Source organism: Heloderma suspectum, chromosome 1, assembly GCF_057233095.1.
Source record: "Heloderma suspectum isolate Gila_16-S chromosome 1, 16-S_ref, whole genome shotgun sequence".
Lineage (NCBI taxonomy): Eukaryota > Metazoa > Chordata > Lepidosauria > Squamata > Helodermatidae > Heloderma > Heloderma suspectum.
In genome coordinates this window covers 78983295-79002581 of record NC_139458.1, presented here as the reverse complement: position 1 = coordinate 79002581, position 19287 = coordinate 78983295, and the positions used below count along the sequence as shown (strand labels likewise).

Here is a 19287-nt window from a genome sequence, read left to right as displayed (position 1 = left end):
CAAGTCTACAATACTGTTGGGTGCATTCCACTTCTGAGCAGTGAGAAGTTCCAGGGGTTTCAGCACTTAGTCGCTGTTTCCTTAGAAGGAGGTCGTTGGAGATGGATGTTTTTTCCTAGCCCCCCCCCCCCAATCCTTCACAGTTCTCAGGATTTCCTGGAGGAAGGGAATGGCTGTGAAACCAGTTTTATAGTGGAGAACTATAGGCTTTTAGAGAATGACGGGACAACAAAATCTGTGCAACATTCAGGTAGTACCTATGTTTCCTTAATGTAGCTTGCAAATTTGGCTGGATTAAAGGGTGTTTCAGTTAGAGCTTTCCCAGTGTCAAGAGTAGGTATGATTGGGCATCTGCCAACAGCCCACACCCTAGCAAGGGCCCACTAACACCAGCCTCTTGGACTTACTTCTCATCTTCACCATTGCAACCTGCATATTCACCTGCTTCTCACTTGGGCTCAGACAACAGTGGTGGTAAGAAGGAATCATAGAATAGTAGGGTTGGAAGGGGCCTACAAGGCTATCGAGTCCAACCCCCTGCTCAATGCAGGAGTACCATTAGATACCACTGCGTCCTTGTTCTGTACTTGCCAAGCAAGTGGTAGCAATGATGAGAAAGAGGATGAGGTGCGATAGCAACTAGTGACAATGAGTGTGAAGGTAGACTTACTGAGGGAGGGGCCCACTGTGGGTGTCTTGCCCAAGGACTCTCAAAAACCTGGTGCTGATGCTGAATAACAGGGTTATTTTATTTGGCGTATTTGTCTGCTCTTCATTTACAAGTATTGGTGCTGCACAGAAATCATTTGGGCAGCTGCCAGTAATTTATGACCCTCTGTACTATACTGGGAAAAGGCAAAAATACTAGAATGGCAGCTTCTGTGGTATGCTTATTGCTTTGGCATGATAACTAGAGGCTCTAGTTATCAGGACTAGTAGCCATTGATAGCCTTTTCCTCCATGAATTTGTCTAACCGCCTTTTAAAGCCATCCAAATTGGTGTCCATGACTGTGCCTTGTGGTAGCAAATTCCACAGTTTAGCAATACACTGTGTGAAGAAGTCCTTCCTTTTATCTGTCCTGAATCTCCCACCAGTCAGCTTCATGGGATGACCCCGGGTTCTAGTATTTTGAGAGAGGAAGAAAATGTCTCCCTATCCACATTCTCCACACCATGCATAATTTTGTACACCTCACTCGCCTTTTTTCCAAGCTAAACAATCCCAGCTGCCGTAACTTTCCCTCATAGGGGAGTTGCTCCAGCCCCTTGATCATTTTAGTTGTCCTCCTCTTCACTTTTTCCAGTTCTACAATATCTTTCTTTAGGTGCAGTGAACAGAACTATACACAGTATTCTAAGTGTGGTTGCACTATAGATTTGTATAAAGGCAGTGTGATATTGGCAGTTTTGTTCTCAATATCCTTCCTAGTTATGCCTAACATGGAATTTGTCTTTTTTACAATGGCCGCACAGTGGGTTAACGTTTTCATTGAGCTGTCCACCACAACCCCAACTTCTCTTTCTTGATCAGTCACCGCTAGCTCAGATCCCATCAGGTTATACTTGAAGTTGGGATTTTTTGCCCCAACATGCATCACTTCACACTTACTTACATTGAACTGCATTTGCCATTTAGATGCCCATTCTCCCAGTTTGGAGCTCTTCACACTGCCTTTTTGTTTTGACCACCCTAAATAGTTTGGTGTCATTGGCAAACTTGGCCACTTCACTGCTCACTCCTAACTCCAGATCATTTATGAATAAATTGAAAAGCATTGGTCCTAATAGAGATCCCTGTGGAACCCCACTATTTACTTCCCTCCATTGGGAGAATTTACCATTTATTCCTACTCTCTGCTTTCTGTTCTTTATCCAGTTACTGATCCATAGGAGGACCTCCCCTCTTATGCTATGCCTGCTAAGTTTGCTCAGGAGTCTTTGGTGAGGGACTTTGTCAAAAACCTTTTGGAAGTCTAGGTAAACAATGTCTACTGGATTACATGTTTACTGACGCTCTCAAAGAACTCTAAAAGTTTAGTGAGACAGGAGTTACCTTTACAGAAGCCATATCAATTCTTTTTCAGCAGGGCTTGCCTTTCTATATGCTTACTAATTTTTACCTTTAATAATGCTTTCAACCAACTTACCCAGAACAGATGTTAAGCTAATTGGCCTATAAATTTAGGGCAGTTTACAAAAACAAGATGTTACATTTTAACTTGATTTTTTTTACAACACAACATATTAAAACAACAGTACATGAAAAAGCCTGGGAAAATAAAAAGTTCTTCACCTGGTGCCGGAAAGGTGGTAATGTTAGCACCAGGTGAACTTCTTTGGGGAAGGGGTTCCATAAATGGGGTGCACAACCAAGACTTTCTCTCTGGTTGACAAACACCACACCTGATTGATGATGGGGGCACCTGGAAGACAACCTCCAAAGATGACCTCAGTACACTGGTAGGTTGATATGGGAGCAAAGTGTATCATTTTGTCCCTGTTCAACCCAAGGTAGAACTGACATTAAGTTTGTTTGTTTGATAGGGGGAGGAACTGATGCACTGCTGCTGTATGAATATGAATAGTAGTGTGCATAAATTTAGTAAAGGAACACCATATATGTTTAGTTATTATTTGCTAGCTAAAATGAGGCTAGCAATTTTCAATAAAGGCTGTAGTCAAGATAACTAGGGATTCCAAACTAGGGATATGCAAAAACTTCTAATGAATATATGTGGATATATTCACCTTCCTGAACACTGGCATCATATTCTTAGCCTACTTTTGTACAAAACTGTATTTTTCAGAGTTTTTGTATGATCAGCTCACATTGCATGCACAATTAGCTTAATTGTATTTGGTTCCCTATTTAGAAGCACAAACTTGACACAACTGTGTGGAGTGTGAATGGTGAAGCTATGATGTCAGAGGGAGTGTGGCAGCCTTATGCTATGTTTATTATTTTGCAAAAAAGAAAGAAAGATGCATATACATTTACCATTCATATTACTGAAATTATTTTTAAAATTTGAAAAATAATTTCAAAACTGCTCAAGAATGGTGGGAGGGTAACAAAATGAGCATTCAAGGGATCTAGAACCATAGCCACTGCAGTCCTTCAGTCTAGAGTAAAAAGCAGGTATTTATATTCTGCTGGCAGAAAAAAAAAAAACCCTAAGAGGAAATGAAACACACCCCAACCTGGATTTCCCAAACATTTCAAATCTCAAGAGGTATACATAAGAACAAGAGTAAGGAAGCACTTCAAAGGACATAGGGAAAGCACTTTTGCCATAACACTGTAACAATACAGGGTTCTTTATTCCTTCCTTCAAGCCACCTTGGTGAGCTTGAGGTCGCCTGAGATTTGTAAAGTTGTCACTCTTTGCATAGGCTGCACACGGTGACTGAAACTGCAAAGCTGACGTCCATCAAGCAGGACCCGAATCTGCTGATGCTCACATAAGAGTTCCATCTGAAAGAGAATGAAAAGCAAATGAGACCGATAACAGCGGCGGCGGCGGCGGCAGCGGCAGGGTCTGAGTGCAAACCAGAGAAAGTTGGGCATGCAAAATCCCCACAAATTAATGGATATTAAGTGCTTATGTTCCATTATTAATTTCAGAGGGGCTTAAGCAGGGCTACTGTCCGCTTGGTGGTTTAGAAAATGAATTAGAAAGATCACACTGAAAGATCTACCAGACTCTACCTAGTCTCCCTTTTGCTCCTGTAAATACAAAAGGAGCAAATGTGGAGGGCACGTTTATGGTCACAAGTTCAGTCGCTTTCTGGTTAAAGAACCTAAAGAGTTAGGAAAGAACTCTTCTATGGGCTTTGGAAAGCAGCTGCCAGTCAGCATAGCAGACAATAATGGGCAAGATGGGCTAATTATACGGCAGCTTTATATTTATGTATTTATTTTCATTATACATGCTATCTAGTAAAATTACCTTAAATGAATCCTCTGCTGTAAACGGGAAATAGGGAATCGTCTTTTCCTCTTTACCCCATTTCCCAGCAATCCGTGAATTCCGGACAATGGATTTCTCAATAAAGCTGACTACAAGTAATAGCCCAACATCCTTGCTTGTACGATCATCCATGGGATCACAGAGCAAAGTCACTGAAAAACTGCAAAGAACGAATATGTGATAAAGAACAAACGTTTCAGCAATCTAACAGGATAGTGTAAAAGTCATAAGGAAAGAGTTCACTGTGCCTTGTAAGGTCATATTTATTTTCACAGTAAGTGTGGATTACTTATTAAATGCTTACCTCCACCAGCAATGGGGCAGAAGCCGCTAAATTGCTCTGTCTTGGATGCTGCTACAGCAATACCAGAACTGCCATGAGACATACACCAAATAAGAAACAGAGGTTGCCTACCTTTTATAGAACGACATCAGAGCATTCTATAAGAGACAGCACAAAGACACAGAATGACAATGCCATTGTATGTGATGTAACTCCTCATTCATAGACGTGATAAAATATTATTCCGCCTTTTTTTTTCTTAATTTCCAACTGATTTGTAACACCCACCAGAGAGACACAATTTTCAGAGCAGGTAGCTGTGTTAGTCTGCTGCAGCAAAACCAACAAAAAGTGTGGCACATTAAAAACTAACAAATTATGGCATAAGCTGTTTTATTTATTTAGTCCATTTCATCAGATGGATAAAGTGTTATCCTGAGTTTCAACTATAAGTATACATGGTTCAGGAAGCGGGGATTGTAAGCAGTGAAGTCAGAAGAAAATGAAATACAGAAAGTATAAACATGACAATGATGTTACTAACAGTGGCCATCCACAAAACAGTTGTTAGTGACAGCAAAGGCATCCTGGCATTAGTAACCTAATTAACAGTGTGATAAAAAGCAAAACTGTATCCTGATTCAGGCCACAGGTGACAGAATTGAACCTCCTGTTGTGTTGCAATTCAGTGGGGGCTTGCATCAGCAGAAGACTTTAGAGGACTAGAGAATAACCTCCAACACTTTTGTCTGCCTGCTACATTAATTGCCTGTGGACTGTAAGCTTCTGACATTTCTCAACTCCTGAATTTCAAAGTTGACCAAAATAACAAAAGTAAGAGGCATGCTAGGGCAGTGTTTCCAAAACATTCCCCCCCTAAATTGAAATTGGAGACACATGTGTCACTCTTGTACAGTATTTTTAGAGTGTGTAATAGCAAGAATAATCTAAACTGAAAGGAGTTTAGGATACAATTATTTAGTTTGTTTCTTTCTCACAGCAAACTTGGGTGCCCCACTTAGGAAGTTATTGCTTTTGAATCTGAGTGTCTGAAGTAAGAATAATCAGTTATGCTCTATGGAGCTACAGTGTTCAGAACTAGTGACTATCGCTCATATTTAATGTTACTTTGATATTCTGAAAGAAAGAGAGAGGAAGAGCATCGCTTTTAAAATAAAATCTGGCAATACAACTTCTCCTTTTTCACCCAAAGAATGCTGTTTCTCAATAGATTACTTATAGGTAATCCTTGCCAGCTACATCCACGAAGCCGCTGCCAGAATGCCAGCTGGCAGACCTACTGTCACGATCCTTCTTCTTCCTCTTCACAATCAACACACTCCAGGATACCAGGCTTCAGGCTCACTATTTTATTAGTTAACGACCAGCTTCCTTACAAATGCAAATTCTAGGAAACTCTCAGACTACAATGCAAATAGCTAATCCACACAATTACTGATATCAACAGAGGAGCCAAAGTGGAAGTTAGAGAAGTTGCCAGCAGTTTGAACAAGAACTCCTCTGCCAGACTAGCTTCGGAGGGATGCCCCTCCCTTACAGTGGCTCCCTACTATGTAGTCAGGGCCAGAAATATTGGAACAAGGAAACTGTTTTGGCACTTGGCCTCTGTACACCACCACATTGAAGTTGAAAGGAAAAACACCCAGATGGAAGCGAAGTCAGGACTTTCAGCTGTAATTCAAGGGGTTTCACAAAAGTGGGGTTTCACAAAAGTGGGGCACTAGCCATTCAGGAAGTACAGCCAGTGGCATACACCTTCCCCCACCATCGTTGGTGGCTCATAAGTAATGGAATGAATGGCTGACAAGCGGCTGCATGGCCAGGTGTGGCCTGTTTCCTGGGTACCCCATGACCAATCAAGCAGACAAAAGGCCTGGAGGTGGTTCTGAGTGTTATGTTGCATTTGGGAGTTCACTGGAACTCCCAACATGAGGTCCAAAGAGGTGTCCATGCCAGTGAAGGAGGCCATCATTAGGCTGAGGAAGCAACATAAACCCATCAGAGAGATACCAAAAACCTTGGGAGTGGCCAACACAACCGTTTGGAACATCCTGAAAAAGAAGGAATTCACTGGCAAGCTCAGCAACAGCAAAAGGCCTGGAAGACCATGGAAGACAACTAAAGTGGATGACCGCAGAATTCTGCTCATGGTGAAGAGGAACCCTTTCACAACAACCAGCCAGGTCAAGAACGCTCTTGAGGAGGTAGGCATGTCATTGTCAACATCTACAGTCAAGAGACGGCTTTATGAAGGTAAATACAGAGGCTTCACAACAAGGTAATGCTCACTGGTAATGCTCAAGAACAGACAGGCCAGATTAGCCTTTGCCAGCAAACACCTAAAAAAGCCTGCCCAGTTCTGGAATAAGATTCTTTGGACTGATGAAACCAAGATGAACTTGTACCAGAATGATGGGAAGAGAAAAGTATGGAGAAGGAAAGGAGCAGCTCATGATCCAAAGCATACCACATCATCAGTCAAACATGGTGGAGGCAGTGTCATGGCATGGACATGTATGCCTGCCAATGGAACTGGGTCACTGGTGTTTATTGATGACCTGACTGCTGATAAAAGCAGCAGGATGAATTCTGAAGTGTACAGGGCTATACTTTCTGCTCAGATTCAGCCGAATGCTGCCAAACTAATAGGACACCGCTTCATATTGCAGATGGATAATGACCCAGAACATACAGCAAAAGCTACACAAGAGTTTCTCAAGGCAAAGAAGTGGGATCTTCTTCAATGGCCAAGTCAGTCACCTGATCTCCACCCAATAGAGTATGCTTTTCACTTCCTGAAGACAAGACTGAAGGCAGAAAGACCCACAAACAAGCAGCAGCTGAAGGCAGCTGCAGTAAAGGCCTGGCAAAGCATCTCGAGGGAGGAAACTCCGCATTTGGTCATGTCCATGGGTTCCAGACTTCAGGCAGTCATTGACTGCAAAGGATTTTCATCCAGGTATTAAAGGCGATCCTTAAGTTTGAAATGATGTTGGTTTGTTCTATTACTTATGAGCCACCAATGATGGGGGGGTGTGCATGCCACTGGCTGTTCTTCCTGAATGGCTAGTGCCCCACTTTTGTCAAACCCCTTGAACTACAGCTGAAAGTCCCATCTTTCCCATCTGCTCCCATCTGGGTGTGTTTCCTTTCAACTTTGATGTGGTAGTGTACAGAGGCCAAGTGCCAAAACAGTTATCCTTGTTCCAATATTTCTGGCCCTGACTGTAGGTTTTCACACATAGCCAACCTAGTGAAGCATCTGAGCTCCACCTCTGACTTTTCCTGCTTCGCTCTGTGATGGACCCTAGCATCCCTCAGGTCATGCCCCCCACTCTCCTCCTCCCCTGAAACCTGGGTTCTCATGGAGGCGGAAAGGGGGGGCGTTCAGGCTGAGCCATCTGTCCCTCAAGGTCTTGGGAAGAAGGCCTTGCCATATCTGAGCTCACTAGAAAGGGAGCCTCCTCCTGTTCTGGCTGTTCCCATTCTGAATGTGAGCTGCTAGACATCTCCACACGCTCCAATTCATTCCTGACACCTACCTTTTGGGGGTGGGGCATATTACCCCCATGATAGTGATTTTCATAGTCGGCCTCAGTCCTCCCTTAATTTCACCAACATATCTCTCCACCTAAATGGGGAAAACCAGTCATTTTGAATGTGTGTCCAATAATTACATCTGTATGATAGCTTACAATAGTATGTGATAAATTGTGTGTATATTTATTAGTAGCTTGGGTAAATGGCATATCTACAAGCATGCCTTCTCAAAGGGTTTTCTCCCAAGCTGTGAATATTTTTCAAGCTCTGCCCTCCAGCCTTGTTGAGTTATTGTGTAAATACTTGCTGGGCATCCCACAGAATGGGTTGCAAACTAGAAGACTGCCAAGGAATGTCTGAAATGTGCATCCACTCACACATCCCCTGTGAGACTGCAAACTGCTAATACACAAATATACTGAATGACTCTTAATGTTCATCTGCAGACATATCGTATGACAAACCCTAATCTAGTCCAGGATTTTACAAGAGTCTACTTTGCAGTTTAGTTTCAAATCTATCACATGATGCTGTTGCTTCTAAAGTTTGCACTGGCTATGGTAAAAGCCCAGATGCAAAATATTCTAGGCTAGCAACACAAACATTCTTCATTTAAATTATTGGTCTTTTCCATAATAATCCTAAAATGCAATTTTAATAAATGACAGTTTTTAATACAAGACTACTGTTTCATGGAAGGAATCAACAGCAGCCTTTCTATGTTCAGTTTAGGATTTATTAGGGAGAAAAGAAACTATCTTGTGTGGCCTGATCCTAAATACGTTTACACAGAAGTATGTCCCACTTGTAAGTATGCTTAGAACTGCAGCCTTGAGTGATACTGCATTTTTCTGGTATAGGGTGCTTCGGGATGGAGGGCTCCTATGGCTAACAAACAAAAGGCATTTTGGAGCTATTCCAGCTTTTCTTCCTTAAGAGATTTTTTCTGGTAAGAAAAAAAACACGGGAGGGCTACAAATGGAAGACAACATCTGCCACCCTTCCCTCCCCATACAGTTCCGTGAATGAGGCAGTATGATTGCACAATAAAAGCCAGATACAGAAGCACCCATAGACCCTTAAGATGAGTAGTATGTAAAATATGATAGCTAATTACTTGTTTAAAAAATTATACTGTAGCACTTGCAGAGGGGAACAAATTGACTCCTGTTGTCTGGTCTCCCTCTCTCCCAGCCCTCTTTTTTGCTCTTGCGTGTCATTGTAAAATGAACTAATACTGTTTAACAAACTGAAAAGAGACCACTATAAAGATCCTTCTGCTTATATTGCTTCTGTGTGATTTCAGTACCTCTGAGGGATTCCTATATAGCACTGTGTCTGAACAAATATTCGAAAGGCATTTGTGGGATTAGTTCTGCCATACCTGAAAGTTATTCAAGATTCAAAGAGATATGATGTTAGAATGATGATGTTAAATAAAAACTCACTCACTTCTTCCTGCTTGTACACTTACACATGCACAGGCATATTTCCTCTTAGAAAGTACAAGCAGATTTGTATACTTACATTTGTGCACCTGTCATTTTCTGGCATCTTTTGGGGGGCTGTTACGTTCATGCTGCCTGAGAAGTCTACAGAAAATGTTTTTTTTCTTTTCTTTTCTTGCATATACACAAAAACAAATAAAAGACCCAGAATAAAGAGAGGATATCATAGGAAACATTATCTCTAGCAAACACCAGTTGACACCACCCGCACAGATAGCTGAGTCACAACAGTCAACATCTTCAATTGCGCGTCCAACAGGGTAAGAAGGAAGAAGCTGTATTGGTTTGCATCCTTGCCAGTGTTCAAGCAGTAAGTTTCAAAAATTGGCTTCAGCATGGCCTAGGAAGAATCTCTGTGATATTGCTGTATATTGTAAATCAATGTTCAGTGACTCTTTGATAATATAAAGTGAAATATTTTGTTGGCCTCAGTTCTCTCAAAGAAGGAATACTGGAGTTGTGGTATCTATATTACAGAAGTTGAACTCTGTAGAGTTGTAGGGCTGTGAAAGACATTCTATTCCTTTTCCTTATTCTCTTTCACATATATCCATGCCAAAACTTCTATGTGAGGGTAAGCCAAAAGGGTTATGTTCTTTCAGGTGTACAAAATCATAAGAGCCATCGCACACATGACAAATTGCCTACACAAATGTCATTTCCATGTAGGAAGTTGCATGTAATTTGTGTGCACGTTAGTATGTGTAGCTAACACAGCCACATTTCACAGGGCCAATTAGCACATTACAACAAGCCACCATGGGTTAATTAACCTTTGGGGTGCTGCAACGAAGTGTAACCCTCACGCAATCCCACCTCCCGGGTTCTCACAGCACACCAAGCCATGGCCACTGCCAGCCAGGGCTTGCATATTCAAAATGGCAGCTGGCACATGCTGCGGGGCCCTGAGGGTTAATTACCCTACGATGGCTTGTCATGACGTGCAAACCAGGTTACTGTGTATCTAAATTACAAGAGCACATGGCCATTTGGACTTTCCCATATGTGTCCCTGCCACACGTGATGCTTAAAATAAGCAGGTTTATCTATTTCATGTTCTTGATAAAGTGGTGGCTCTGCGGGTAGGAACAATTGTATGGAACCTTGTATCGGTCAATTTACCATTTACCCTTCTTTGTAGCCTACTGTGATAACTCATAAGAACAGTTATACAAATGGTTACCCTCACCTTTGCCACCAGCTCTATGGAGAGCCCCGCAGCTGCTTTTTCTGGCCGTGGGGCTCTTGAAGGGGAAATAGAGGGTTGACAGCTGCTTGTAGAGCAGGGTGAGTGGGAGCAATTTGTCCTCCCTCCAGCTCTGTCACCTGATGCCAGCACCTCACCCTGCTTCATGGGTGGGCCAGCCTGGCAGGGGTAACATGCAGCTCCTCCACACCCCCTACTGCTGAATATGCTGTGGTGGTGGCAACCCCCCCCCCCCCGTAGTTTGCCACAGAAATTCAGCAGTGCAGAAGCAATAAAAAGACTACATTTTATTTTAAAACAAGGCATATGGGCAGCATGTGCCTTGTTTCCAAGCAAAATTATGTGATTTTGTTATTAACCAAAATTGGTGGTGGCACTGCAGCAACAAATCTAGCAAAGGGTGGGGTCCCAGGTGAGTTCTGGTCCCTCAGCCCCTTCGAAGTTGGCCACCTCAGCTTTAAAGGCAATTCTATGCATATTCAGAGGTACTAGGCACCTTGACTTGGAAGGGTGTATGTACCATTTGCTGCTTTAGCCTTGGGAAAAATGGGGGGGTGAATTGGGTAACAATGCCAGAAGATGCTCAGAGCTTCAAGAAGAGCAAACTCCCCTCTTGCAACCCAGCCTTTCATTCTGGAAATACCTAGGTAGGAGGGGAGTTTGGTCACCATTAAGCAAAGGTGCTGGGGGCAGCTTTGGGCTGCAGTGCCCAACAGCGCCCATTCCCCCTTGACCTTTCTTTTGAGAAAGAGCAACTCTGCACCTTCGGGAAGCAGCACCCTGACAGAATGCACTTCTCACCCGATTTTCCCCGTAGGAAAGACCAAGGAGGAAGGTACCGGCCGCCAGGCACTCACCCGGTGCGCCTTTAGGCAGCAGCACCCAACACCACACACTCCCTCCTGATCTATCCTTTGGGAGGAAGGGGGCGTTGAGTGGGGCGGGAGCGCTGGCTACCCCTGCCAGGCGGCGCACCGTGCACCTTAGAGCAGCGACGCCCCTGCCGAGGGCGCACCGTGCGCTCGCGCCTCCCACGCTCCGGTTTCCTCCGGGAAGACCGAGCGGAGAGAGAGGGGCAAGCGCCGCTGCGTGCCCGCTTGAGTGATGGCACCTGTTGGGCTTCGTTGCCCTAGAGAAAGATGGCGTCTTCTCCACTAAGCCAGTTCCTACGCCTGGCGCTTAGATCACCTGATCTGTGTTTCAACATGGCCGCGGCAATAGGACTTGTTTTTGTTCGGGAGTACAGCCAGAGCAGGCAGAAGACAGGAGGATAAGCGGACAGTGGCGCTGGGCATATATCCCACCAGCGGGTGGCTCTCTCAGGTGGTTGGGATCCGAGGCAAGGGCTACTCTTTTCCTGTCCCGCCGCCTTTACAAGCTAGGGGTAGTATAGGAACCAGAGAGAAAGATCCACCCGGTGAGATCAGACCCCGAGCAGGACGCGAGAGAGTCTCTCCTTCCTGTGATAGTTCTGCGGCGAGGATGCGTGGATTATTCCCCTGCAGGAGTAATTTTGCAAGCTTGGTTGGCTGAAAGGGCTGCTTGCCTGCCTGAACACTTATCTCTTTGCAAATTTTCTCTCTCGTTTTAGGAAGCGCTTTGCGGGTGAAAGTTTGGTAAATACGATTTCGGAGTAGGCTCTGATGAGTCGTGGTGTTTGCCTTTTGAAGCAAGAAGATGTATCCATTCGGTAAGGAGGAATCTGCCTCCCTGGAACGGCTCTTCTGGTTTTTCTGCGAATGTGTGCAGAGGGGAGACTGGGAACTTGCACAGGCCTGTATTCCTCAGTTACATCAGTGGAAGGAGGATGGCTCTGAAAAAGTGGAAATGATCCTACATGCTCTAATAGTCTGCCCTTCCCGTTTGAGGTAAGTGCTGCCATGATTTTACTTTGTCTACTGTAACTTATTAGCAGGAGTCTCAAGTTACAGTGCAATCTTATTCATCACTACCGCGGTGGCTTAGTGGTTAAGACGCTGAACTGCAGACTGGAAGGTCGGCAGGTCAGCAGTTCGAGACCCGAGTGCTGCGTGACGGAGTGAGCTCCCGTCTTCAGTCCCAGCTTCTGCCAACCTAGCAGTTCGAAAGCAAGAAATTGCAAGTAGATAAATAGGTACCGCCTTGGCAGGAAAGGTAACAGTGTTCCGTGCACCTCGGTGTTCAGTCATGCCGGCCACATGACCACGGAAGCGTCTTCGGACAGCGCTGGCTCTTCGGCTTAGAAACGGGGATGAGCACCGCACCCTAGAGTCGGACACGACTGGTTGGGGACACCTTTACCTTTTTACCTTATTCATCACTATTCAGAAGTTAGTTCCACTGTTTTCATTGGAGCTCAGTCCCAGGAAAATTGTATAGAATTGCAGCCTTAAAGTAGCTTTTAAGGGTGTTTCCTTATTATTGTTTACATACTAATGCTTATACTATAGGATGTAGAACATAGGACATAAGAAGCTGTCTTATACTGAGTTAGACCATTGGTCCATCTGACACTAACTGACAGCAGCTCTCCAGGGTTTCAGGCAGGAGTATTTCCTAGCCCTACTTGGAGATACCAGGAATTCTATGTTTAACTGTGTTCAGGTTTATTAAAATGTACCCTACTATATTCATGCAATGCAATGTTTATTCAGTTGTTGTTGTTGTTCAGTCGTTCAGTCGTGTCCGACTCTTCGTGACCCCATGGACCATAGCACGCCAGGCCTTTCTGTCCTGCGCTCTCTCCCGGAGCGTGCTCAAGTTCATGTTTATTCAGTAGGTCCTACTATATTTAATCGGGATTATGTCCTGGTAAATGTTCATAGGATTCCAGTCTAAATATACTTATTTGGGAGTAAGACCCATTAGAAACAGTGGGACTTACATCTGAGTAAACATGCTTAGCACTTTCAGTCTTGTTTAACAAGCAGAAGAGATGGCAACATTAAAAGAATTTATATTACATGGAAGTATGGCAAGGTGGCTTAACCGTTGTCAGAATTCTACTTTTCTATTGGATTCTTTATAGAATATATACAAATATAAAACAAGAGAAGGCAGAGCTTATTTGCTGTTCAAGAAACAGACATACTTATGAGTCTGTAAAAGGGGACAACCCCAAGGGGATAGCTGTTGCTCCCACGCTCTGCCTGAGGGCTTCCCAAAGGCATCTGGCTGACTGCTCCTGGGCACAGGTTGCTGGACTAGATGAGCTTTTACAGGGCAATCCTAAGTGGGGCTGGGGGTATATGTGCAGAGTGGAGGATCCTTTGTCACTTTCCAAGTCACGCTAGCTTGCACAGGCCATGGTGGGAGGTGTGTATATGTTGGGGGGTGGCGGCGTATTTTTACCTATTCCTGTCCCACATGGTTTTTGCCCCCCATCCTGCCAGTTGGTTCAATGGTGGTGATGGGGAGTTGTGCCAGTTCCAGGCTGTTATACAGGATGGGCCAGATCCTGGGACCTTCCTAGTGAATGGAGTGGCCTTGGATCCAGCAGATCCAAGGCTGCTTCTGTCCTGTCCCTGGAATGCCCCATTTGGGGGGTCTAACAGAGCTTTTTGCAGGTGTGTTGGGGGAGTGTTCTAGGGCAGATGCGGCCCACTGCTAGTGGGACTCTTTTCTGCTGGTGGAGAAGCACCTCTGCCCCATCCAAACCCTTCATGGACAGCTGGATTTGGATTGCTCTGTTAATGTGGTTAAGCAGGATAGTTTTTATGAGGAAAAGGGCAGCCTTCTAGATTTTCCTCTAATGAAATCTTCATTAGTTTAAAAGAAAAACATCCACCCAAATCCAACTTGAGGCACTTTATGTGGGGAAGCAGGCCGCTGAGCATGTATTCTTAGCTCTTTAAAACATTTTAATAGCTTTTGGGGAATGGGGAGCAGCCCCCCCTTCCTTCCCTGTTAAAAGTTGGTTGTCAGGGTTCCAGCTTAAAAACAGCAACAAACTTGCATGCATGCAGCCCTAGCTGCTCTGCCCATGTTCCATTGATTTGGGGTGCACTTAGTCTTTCTTCTACAATTGAGAATTGGTGTTGGGGGTTTTTGGTAAGTGACTCTTATTTAAAACCTAGGATTTTAATGTCATGTGTATTGCTTTTAACATAGACATGCTGCCAGGCAAACAAATTCAGAAGCCTGAAACATTACTTCATAGTAGCTTTTTACAATTGTTTACTGTGTTTCTTGAGAATACATGAAATGGACACCCCCTTGGAACTATTTTTTTCTCATTTGAAAAAATGAAACTAGAGTTATCTATAGGAAAAAGTGTCTGGGGCAGAAAAAGCATATATTGCATTCTTCAATGCTCTCCTCTCCCCCACCCCAATAGATAAGTTTATATTGCCATACGGCACATCTAGAACTACTAAAATGTAGCTGGAGGATACGGAAGATCTTTGGGTGACTGAAACTAAAGGGTATATGAGAAGGGTGTGTGTGTGTTGTGTATTTTTGTATGTATTCAGCATGGAGTTTTGAGAACCATCGCTTTTAGGGTTTATGAGCAACACCTGCTAAGGTTACAGTTCAAAGCACAATTAAGGGTGCAATCCTGTGGGGAAAGTCAGCTGCCCAATGAAGGGCAGGCAGGGGGCAAAGGGGATCTTCTCCTCACTCTGGCCACCCTGCATTTGTGGCTAGACGGCCGATTTTGGCTGTCTAACCAGGGTGCCTGGTGGGGGCTGGATGGCACATAGGAAGTGTCATAATGGCGCTTCTGTGGTCCCATCCCCTCCCTGCACCCAGAAATGGCCTCTTTTTGGCTGCTCTGTACTGCTGTTCTGAGCGTGGAACCAGGGCCAAACTGCCCCTCCTACAAGGGGGCGGGAGCAGGGAGTCAGATTTCTGGGAACTGAGCTCAAAGTGCTGGTTCTGAGCTTAGTTCCCAGAAACCGAAAAATCTGTTTGCTGTCTAGACGCTGTCTAGTGGCCATAGGATTGCGCCCCAAGAGTAATTTCCACTGATGTTATTGGGACTTCTAGATAATTGAATTTAGGAAGTAAATGTTTAATTTTGGAGTATGTCTTGTCTTTGTAGGTGTGGATCGAATCACAGTCCTCAAAAACTTGCTTGGTTTTGGCTCCTTGTATTGCAGAAGTGGCTAGCATGGGAACAGGTGAAGACTTTTTTTTCCAGTTCCAAATAGGGAAATGCATTGTCCCAAGTAGAGAGATGTTCTGTAATACCCAAAGGAATTTGAGAATTGTTGTTGCAAGAATGACAGCAGTCTCAAAGCCATCTTCCACCACAACAAAAAAAGTTTTTTTTTAAAAAAAAGCTAACTAGCGTTCTTTGCATACTGTGGGTTCGATCCAGGGTTAGTCACCTTAGAGTAAACTCACTGAGATAAATGGGACTTAAGTTAGTCATGTCTAACATAAATCCTATTGAATTCTGTGGGTCTACTCTAAATATGACTTAGTCTGGATCCAGCCCTATGACATTCTTTTGAATATTTTATTTTTTCTTTATAAATAAAATAAACAATACCAAAATTGCCAACAACCTGATCAATACTACAATTTCTCAACAATACAATATTCTGATGAGGACAGCACAATAACAAAAAGAGAAGGAAAAAGAAAAAAAAAGGAAAAGGGAGGAGGAAAGGAAGTGAAGAAAAAAGAAGATTCTTTCCCCTTCCCTCCCCCTCTCCCTCTTCCTCCCCTTTAAAGAATTAAGTTTAAACTCCAGTACCCCCCCCGGCCTCCGATGCCATTCTATTTTAAAAACTATATAACCTTACAGTCCTATGACTTCTTAACACTGGGGGGAAAACCAGACCTTGACCAAGGCTATAAAATGGTATAGTACACTCTTCCTTGGATTACTAAGCTAGTGCAACTCCTGTTTATTTTCCAAACTTAGAACTATGTTAGAAGCCCAAATCTGTGGGTTTATATCTACCAGTAAGTTGCTGATGTCAGTTGAGTAATTCAAATGGGCATGCAATCTGTTTGCACTGAAAATTTCAAAGTAGATTGGAAAACTAGTTGCAATCACTCCCCAATTCCTAAAATCTTGAAAAGCTCTAAAAGTGCCTGCTAATAAGAGCTCACTAAATAGTTCATTTGTATACCGTATCTAACATGTGTCTTTCCCGTTTTTATCTTTATCTCCTCTCTGTTCCAGAAAACTGTTCCTGTAGCCCTCCAGAAAGAAACTGAATTCTTGCTTCTCTTAGAAGAACTGGAAAAGGATGTCCCGCATGCCGTTCTAAAGGTATGGTTTCCTGTTGAGGGAGAATGTGGTCCAGCTATGCTGCCTCTAGTGCAGAAGTGTTTGAGTAGAGTAATCAGATCATTGACTGGGAGAGCCATCAACATTAAAATTGTGTTAACTTTGGCAGGTGCTACATTTAGGGCGCAATCCTATGCAGGTTTAGGCAGAAAAAAGTCCATGGCTGGCTGGGGAATGCTGGGAGTTGTAGGACTTTTTTCTGTGTAAACCTGCATAGGATTGTGCCCTTATTGTGTGAAGCTCATGTGTGAAGGGTGAATTCAGCTGAATAGTTAAGGTGGTGAAGTTGGAGCTCCTGGAATTCCTCTGAAATATGGGCTGGCACCACTTCAGTTGTTTGTCTGAATCCAAGCATATTTAGTGATCTTGATGGGATGTATTGGAAAAAGATAACCAATGTAACCTTGCTTCTATTGTGCTTTGATTTGTTGTCTCTAGCCAGGCTTTTCCTTATTGCTAGTTTACTGACAAACATCCACAGCCTTCTGAAGAAGGAGTAATTGCTCTGGGTTATAAAAGTCCTTTAAGGAGAATAAACCATTCTTTCTTTGGATGTATTTATTGTGAGAAAGGGCTGTAACTGTCAGTGGTAGAGTGCATGCTTTGTATGCAAAAGGTTCCAGGTTCAATCCCTAGCATCTCCAGGGGGGGCTAAGAAAAACTCCTACCTGAAACCCTGGACAGCTGCTGCCAGTTGATCTAGCGGTACCAAGCTAGATGCACCAATGGTCTGATTCCTTATAAAGCAGCTTCCTATTTAGATCCTTAGCATTGCTTTGTCGGTTCCCTTGTGGATGCTGATGGCTTTGTTTGCTTTGTATCAATAGTGAGATGCTAGATTCTGAATCTTCCAGCATAATTCGTAAAGAGGAGGGGAGAAACTCAGCCTTTTTTGTAGTAAAATTGTGAGGGTCACTTCCATTGCTATGAAGTGTCTCAGTCTTAGGGCCCATAATGAAGAAGTGTTTAGGCTGCTATTGGATCTGCATAGCTCTCCTAGCCAAAAAGGTAGTCAGCCAGAGGTAAGGAGCTGTGATAGAGGTTTGGTGTTTGTGCCAAACTGTTAGTCTTCCTTCTCAAATGTTCTGTATTTACTTTGGTTTCAGATCTTTTTTCTTTTTTGTAACATTGTTTTATTAAGTTGGGTCCAGAGTTGCCCTCCTGGGGATGAAGGCCTCCTTCTGGTGGTGGGGGGAAGCAGCATCAAGAGGTCCCCCAACCCTCCACAGGAGATTTCAGGGTGTGTGGAATTGGCAAAAATTGCTTCCCCCTCCCCCTTCTGCATCATCCACTTCACAGCATTTGGCTCCATAAAACTCTGGATCCAACACATTGATTTTTTCATAACAGTTAATACAATAAACAGAACTCCCACTCCCTACAACAAATAACAAAAATTGTTGTAATTATAATTGCCCTCTACAGTTGCTCACTTTTATTGTGTGGTTCCAGTCCTGATTCAGATATTGCCAAGCTCAGGTCAAATATCAAATAATGCAGCTGATTTAATTTCTTCACTACCACTGTTTTAGAGTTCTTTTTAAAGAAATCCTCGATTTCTTATTACTGTATTACTTGTTTGAGAAATTCTATTCAGGAGCATGAATGCAGAGAGATGAGGAAAGTGCTCTAGGACAGCCTTCTCCAACCTGATGCTGTCAGAATCTTTGGACCTCAACTCCCATCAGCTCCAGCCAGCATGGCCTGAGGTCAGGAATACTGGCAGTTGTAGTCCAAAATATCTGGAGGGCACCAGGTTGGAGAAGGCTGTTCTAGGATCATGGGTGGTGATATAAGAAAACTGCAGTTAGCAACAAGGGTGTTTTTGTTTTTGTTTGCAGTTTTCTGTTTCTGTATCTTGTTGTATAGTGACTGTGGTGGGAAACCCCTTAAATAAAAGTGAAAGGAAAGAAAATGGCATGCCTCATCAGATACAGCTGGTTTAGTTTCCTCTTGAATATGTTGTTCAGTCGTTAAGTCGTGTCCAACTCTTCGTGGCCCCATGGACCATAGCATGCCAGGCAGCTAGCCTTTTATCTAGCTCTTTTTAAATAGAAAGCAGATAAATATTTGATTTGAAGTATTCCCTGCCCTGTTTTTTGTGCAAATAAGAAATTTACCCAAAAAAAGGGTAGCGAGTGTGAAAATACTTTTGGATGACATGGTGGATTGCTGATTAGCAATTGCTTCCATAATTTTCTTGCGAAAAACTTGGCAAGAATAAAAGCAACCTATTCAGGTGTTACAGTGTGAAATTCAAAGTATCTGGTCAAGGTTATTAGAAAAGACCGTTCATTTGTGCAGTGCAATAACCTGGGAGTTCATCTTTATTAGCAGGAATAGCAGAGGGAGAAAAGGGGTTTCTCCTGAGGCTCTGACATGGCATTCTGTTACCTCGGAATGGCTCCTCCCTCTGGTCCAGGTGGGCAGGCTCCAGTTTTTCAACAGCCTCTCCAGGGAGAGGGCCACCCCTCCCAGACCAACCCTGCCTAGTGTGCAGAGTGATTTAGTCTGGCTGGAGCTCTCTAGA

At 43.6% G+C, this 19287-nt stretch overlaps 2 protein-coding genes across 23 annotated transcripts in view; one reads left to right on the top strand and one right to left on the bottom strand.

Moving 5' to 3' along the window:
- Window positions 1-2935: 2935 nt before the first annotated feature.
- On the bottom strand, window positions 2936-11581 carry LOC146357485 (galectin-related protein A-like). 7 transcript variants are annotated; one of them, XM_084848749.1, is made up of 5 exons: window positions 10514-11581; window positions 9344-9438; window positions 7819-7907; window positions 3952-4132; window positions 2936-3476 (listed from the first exon to the last, which is right to left on the bottom strand). In XM_084848749.1, exons 2-5 carry the CDS (start codon window positions 9392-9394, stop codon window positions 3333-3335), a joined length of 465 nt encoding a protein of 154 aa, XP_084704875.1. In that variant the 5' UTR covers window positions 9395-9438; window positions 10514-11581; the 3' UTR covers window positions 2936-3332. The 7 variants fall into 7 exon arrangements, with proteins under 7 accessions (XP_084704875.1, XP_084704863.1, XP_084704885.1 ...); XM_084848737.1 differs by having other exon boundaries at window positions 9344-9433; XM_084848759.1 differs by having other exon boundaries at window positions 11333-11581.
- LOC146357484 (zinc finger FYVE domain-containing protein 26-like) overlaps window positions 9500-19287 on the top strand; it is a 68656-nt gene continuing 58868 nt past the window's right edge. For 4 of the 16 annotated variants that reach the window (XM_084848649.1, XM_084848669.1, XM_084848680.1 and 1 more), the window contains exons 1-3: window positions 11272-12399; window positions 15555-15633; window positions 16650-16739. In XM_084848649.1, the coding sequence (XP_084704775.1) occupies window positions 12209-12399; window positions 15555-15633; window positions 16650-16739 (360 nt within the window). In that variant the 5' untranslated portion in view covers window positions 11272-12208. Of the gene's footprint in view, window positions 9635-11267; window positions 12400-15554; window positions 15634-16649; window positions 16740-19287 lie in introns of those variants that run through there. The other 12 variants (XM_084848629.1, XM_084848563.1, XR_014789955.1 and 9 more) reach the window with 9 other exon arrangements.

Coding starts and splice junctions, on each gene's coding strand:
- LOC146357485 (XM_084848737.1), bottom strand. CDS start 10,837: ATGCCTTGTTTTAAAATAAAATGTAGTCTTTTTATTGCTTCTGCACTG. Junction 9,434..10,513: donor CCATAGAGCTGGTGGCAAAG/GTGAGGGTAACC, acceptor ATGCAAGAAAAG/AAAAGAAAAAAAACATTTTC. Junction 7,908..9,343: donor AAAATGACAGGTGCACAAAT/GTAAGTATACAA, acceptor TTCCCCATTTAG/GTGGAGAGATATGTTGGTGA.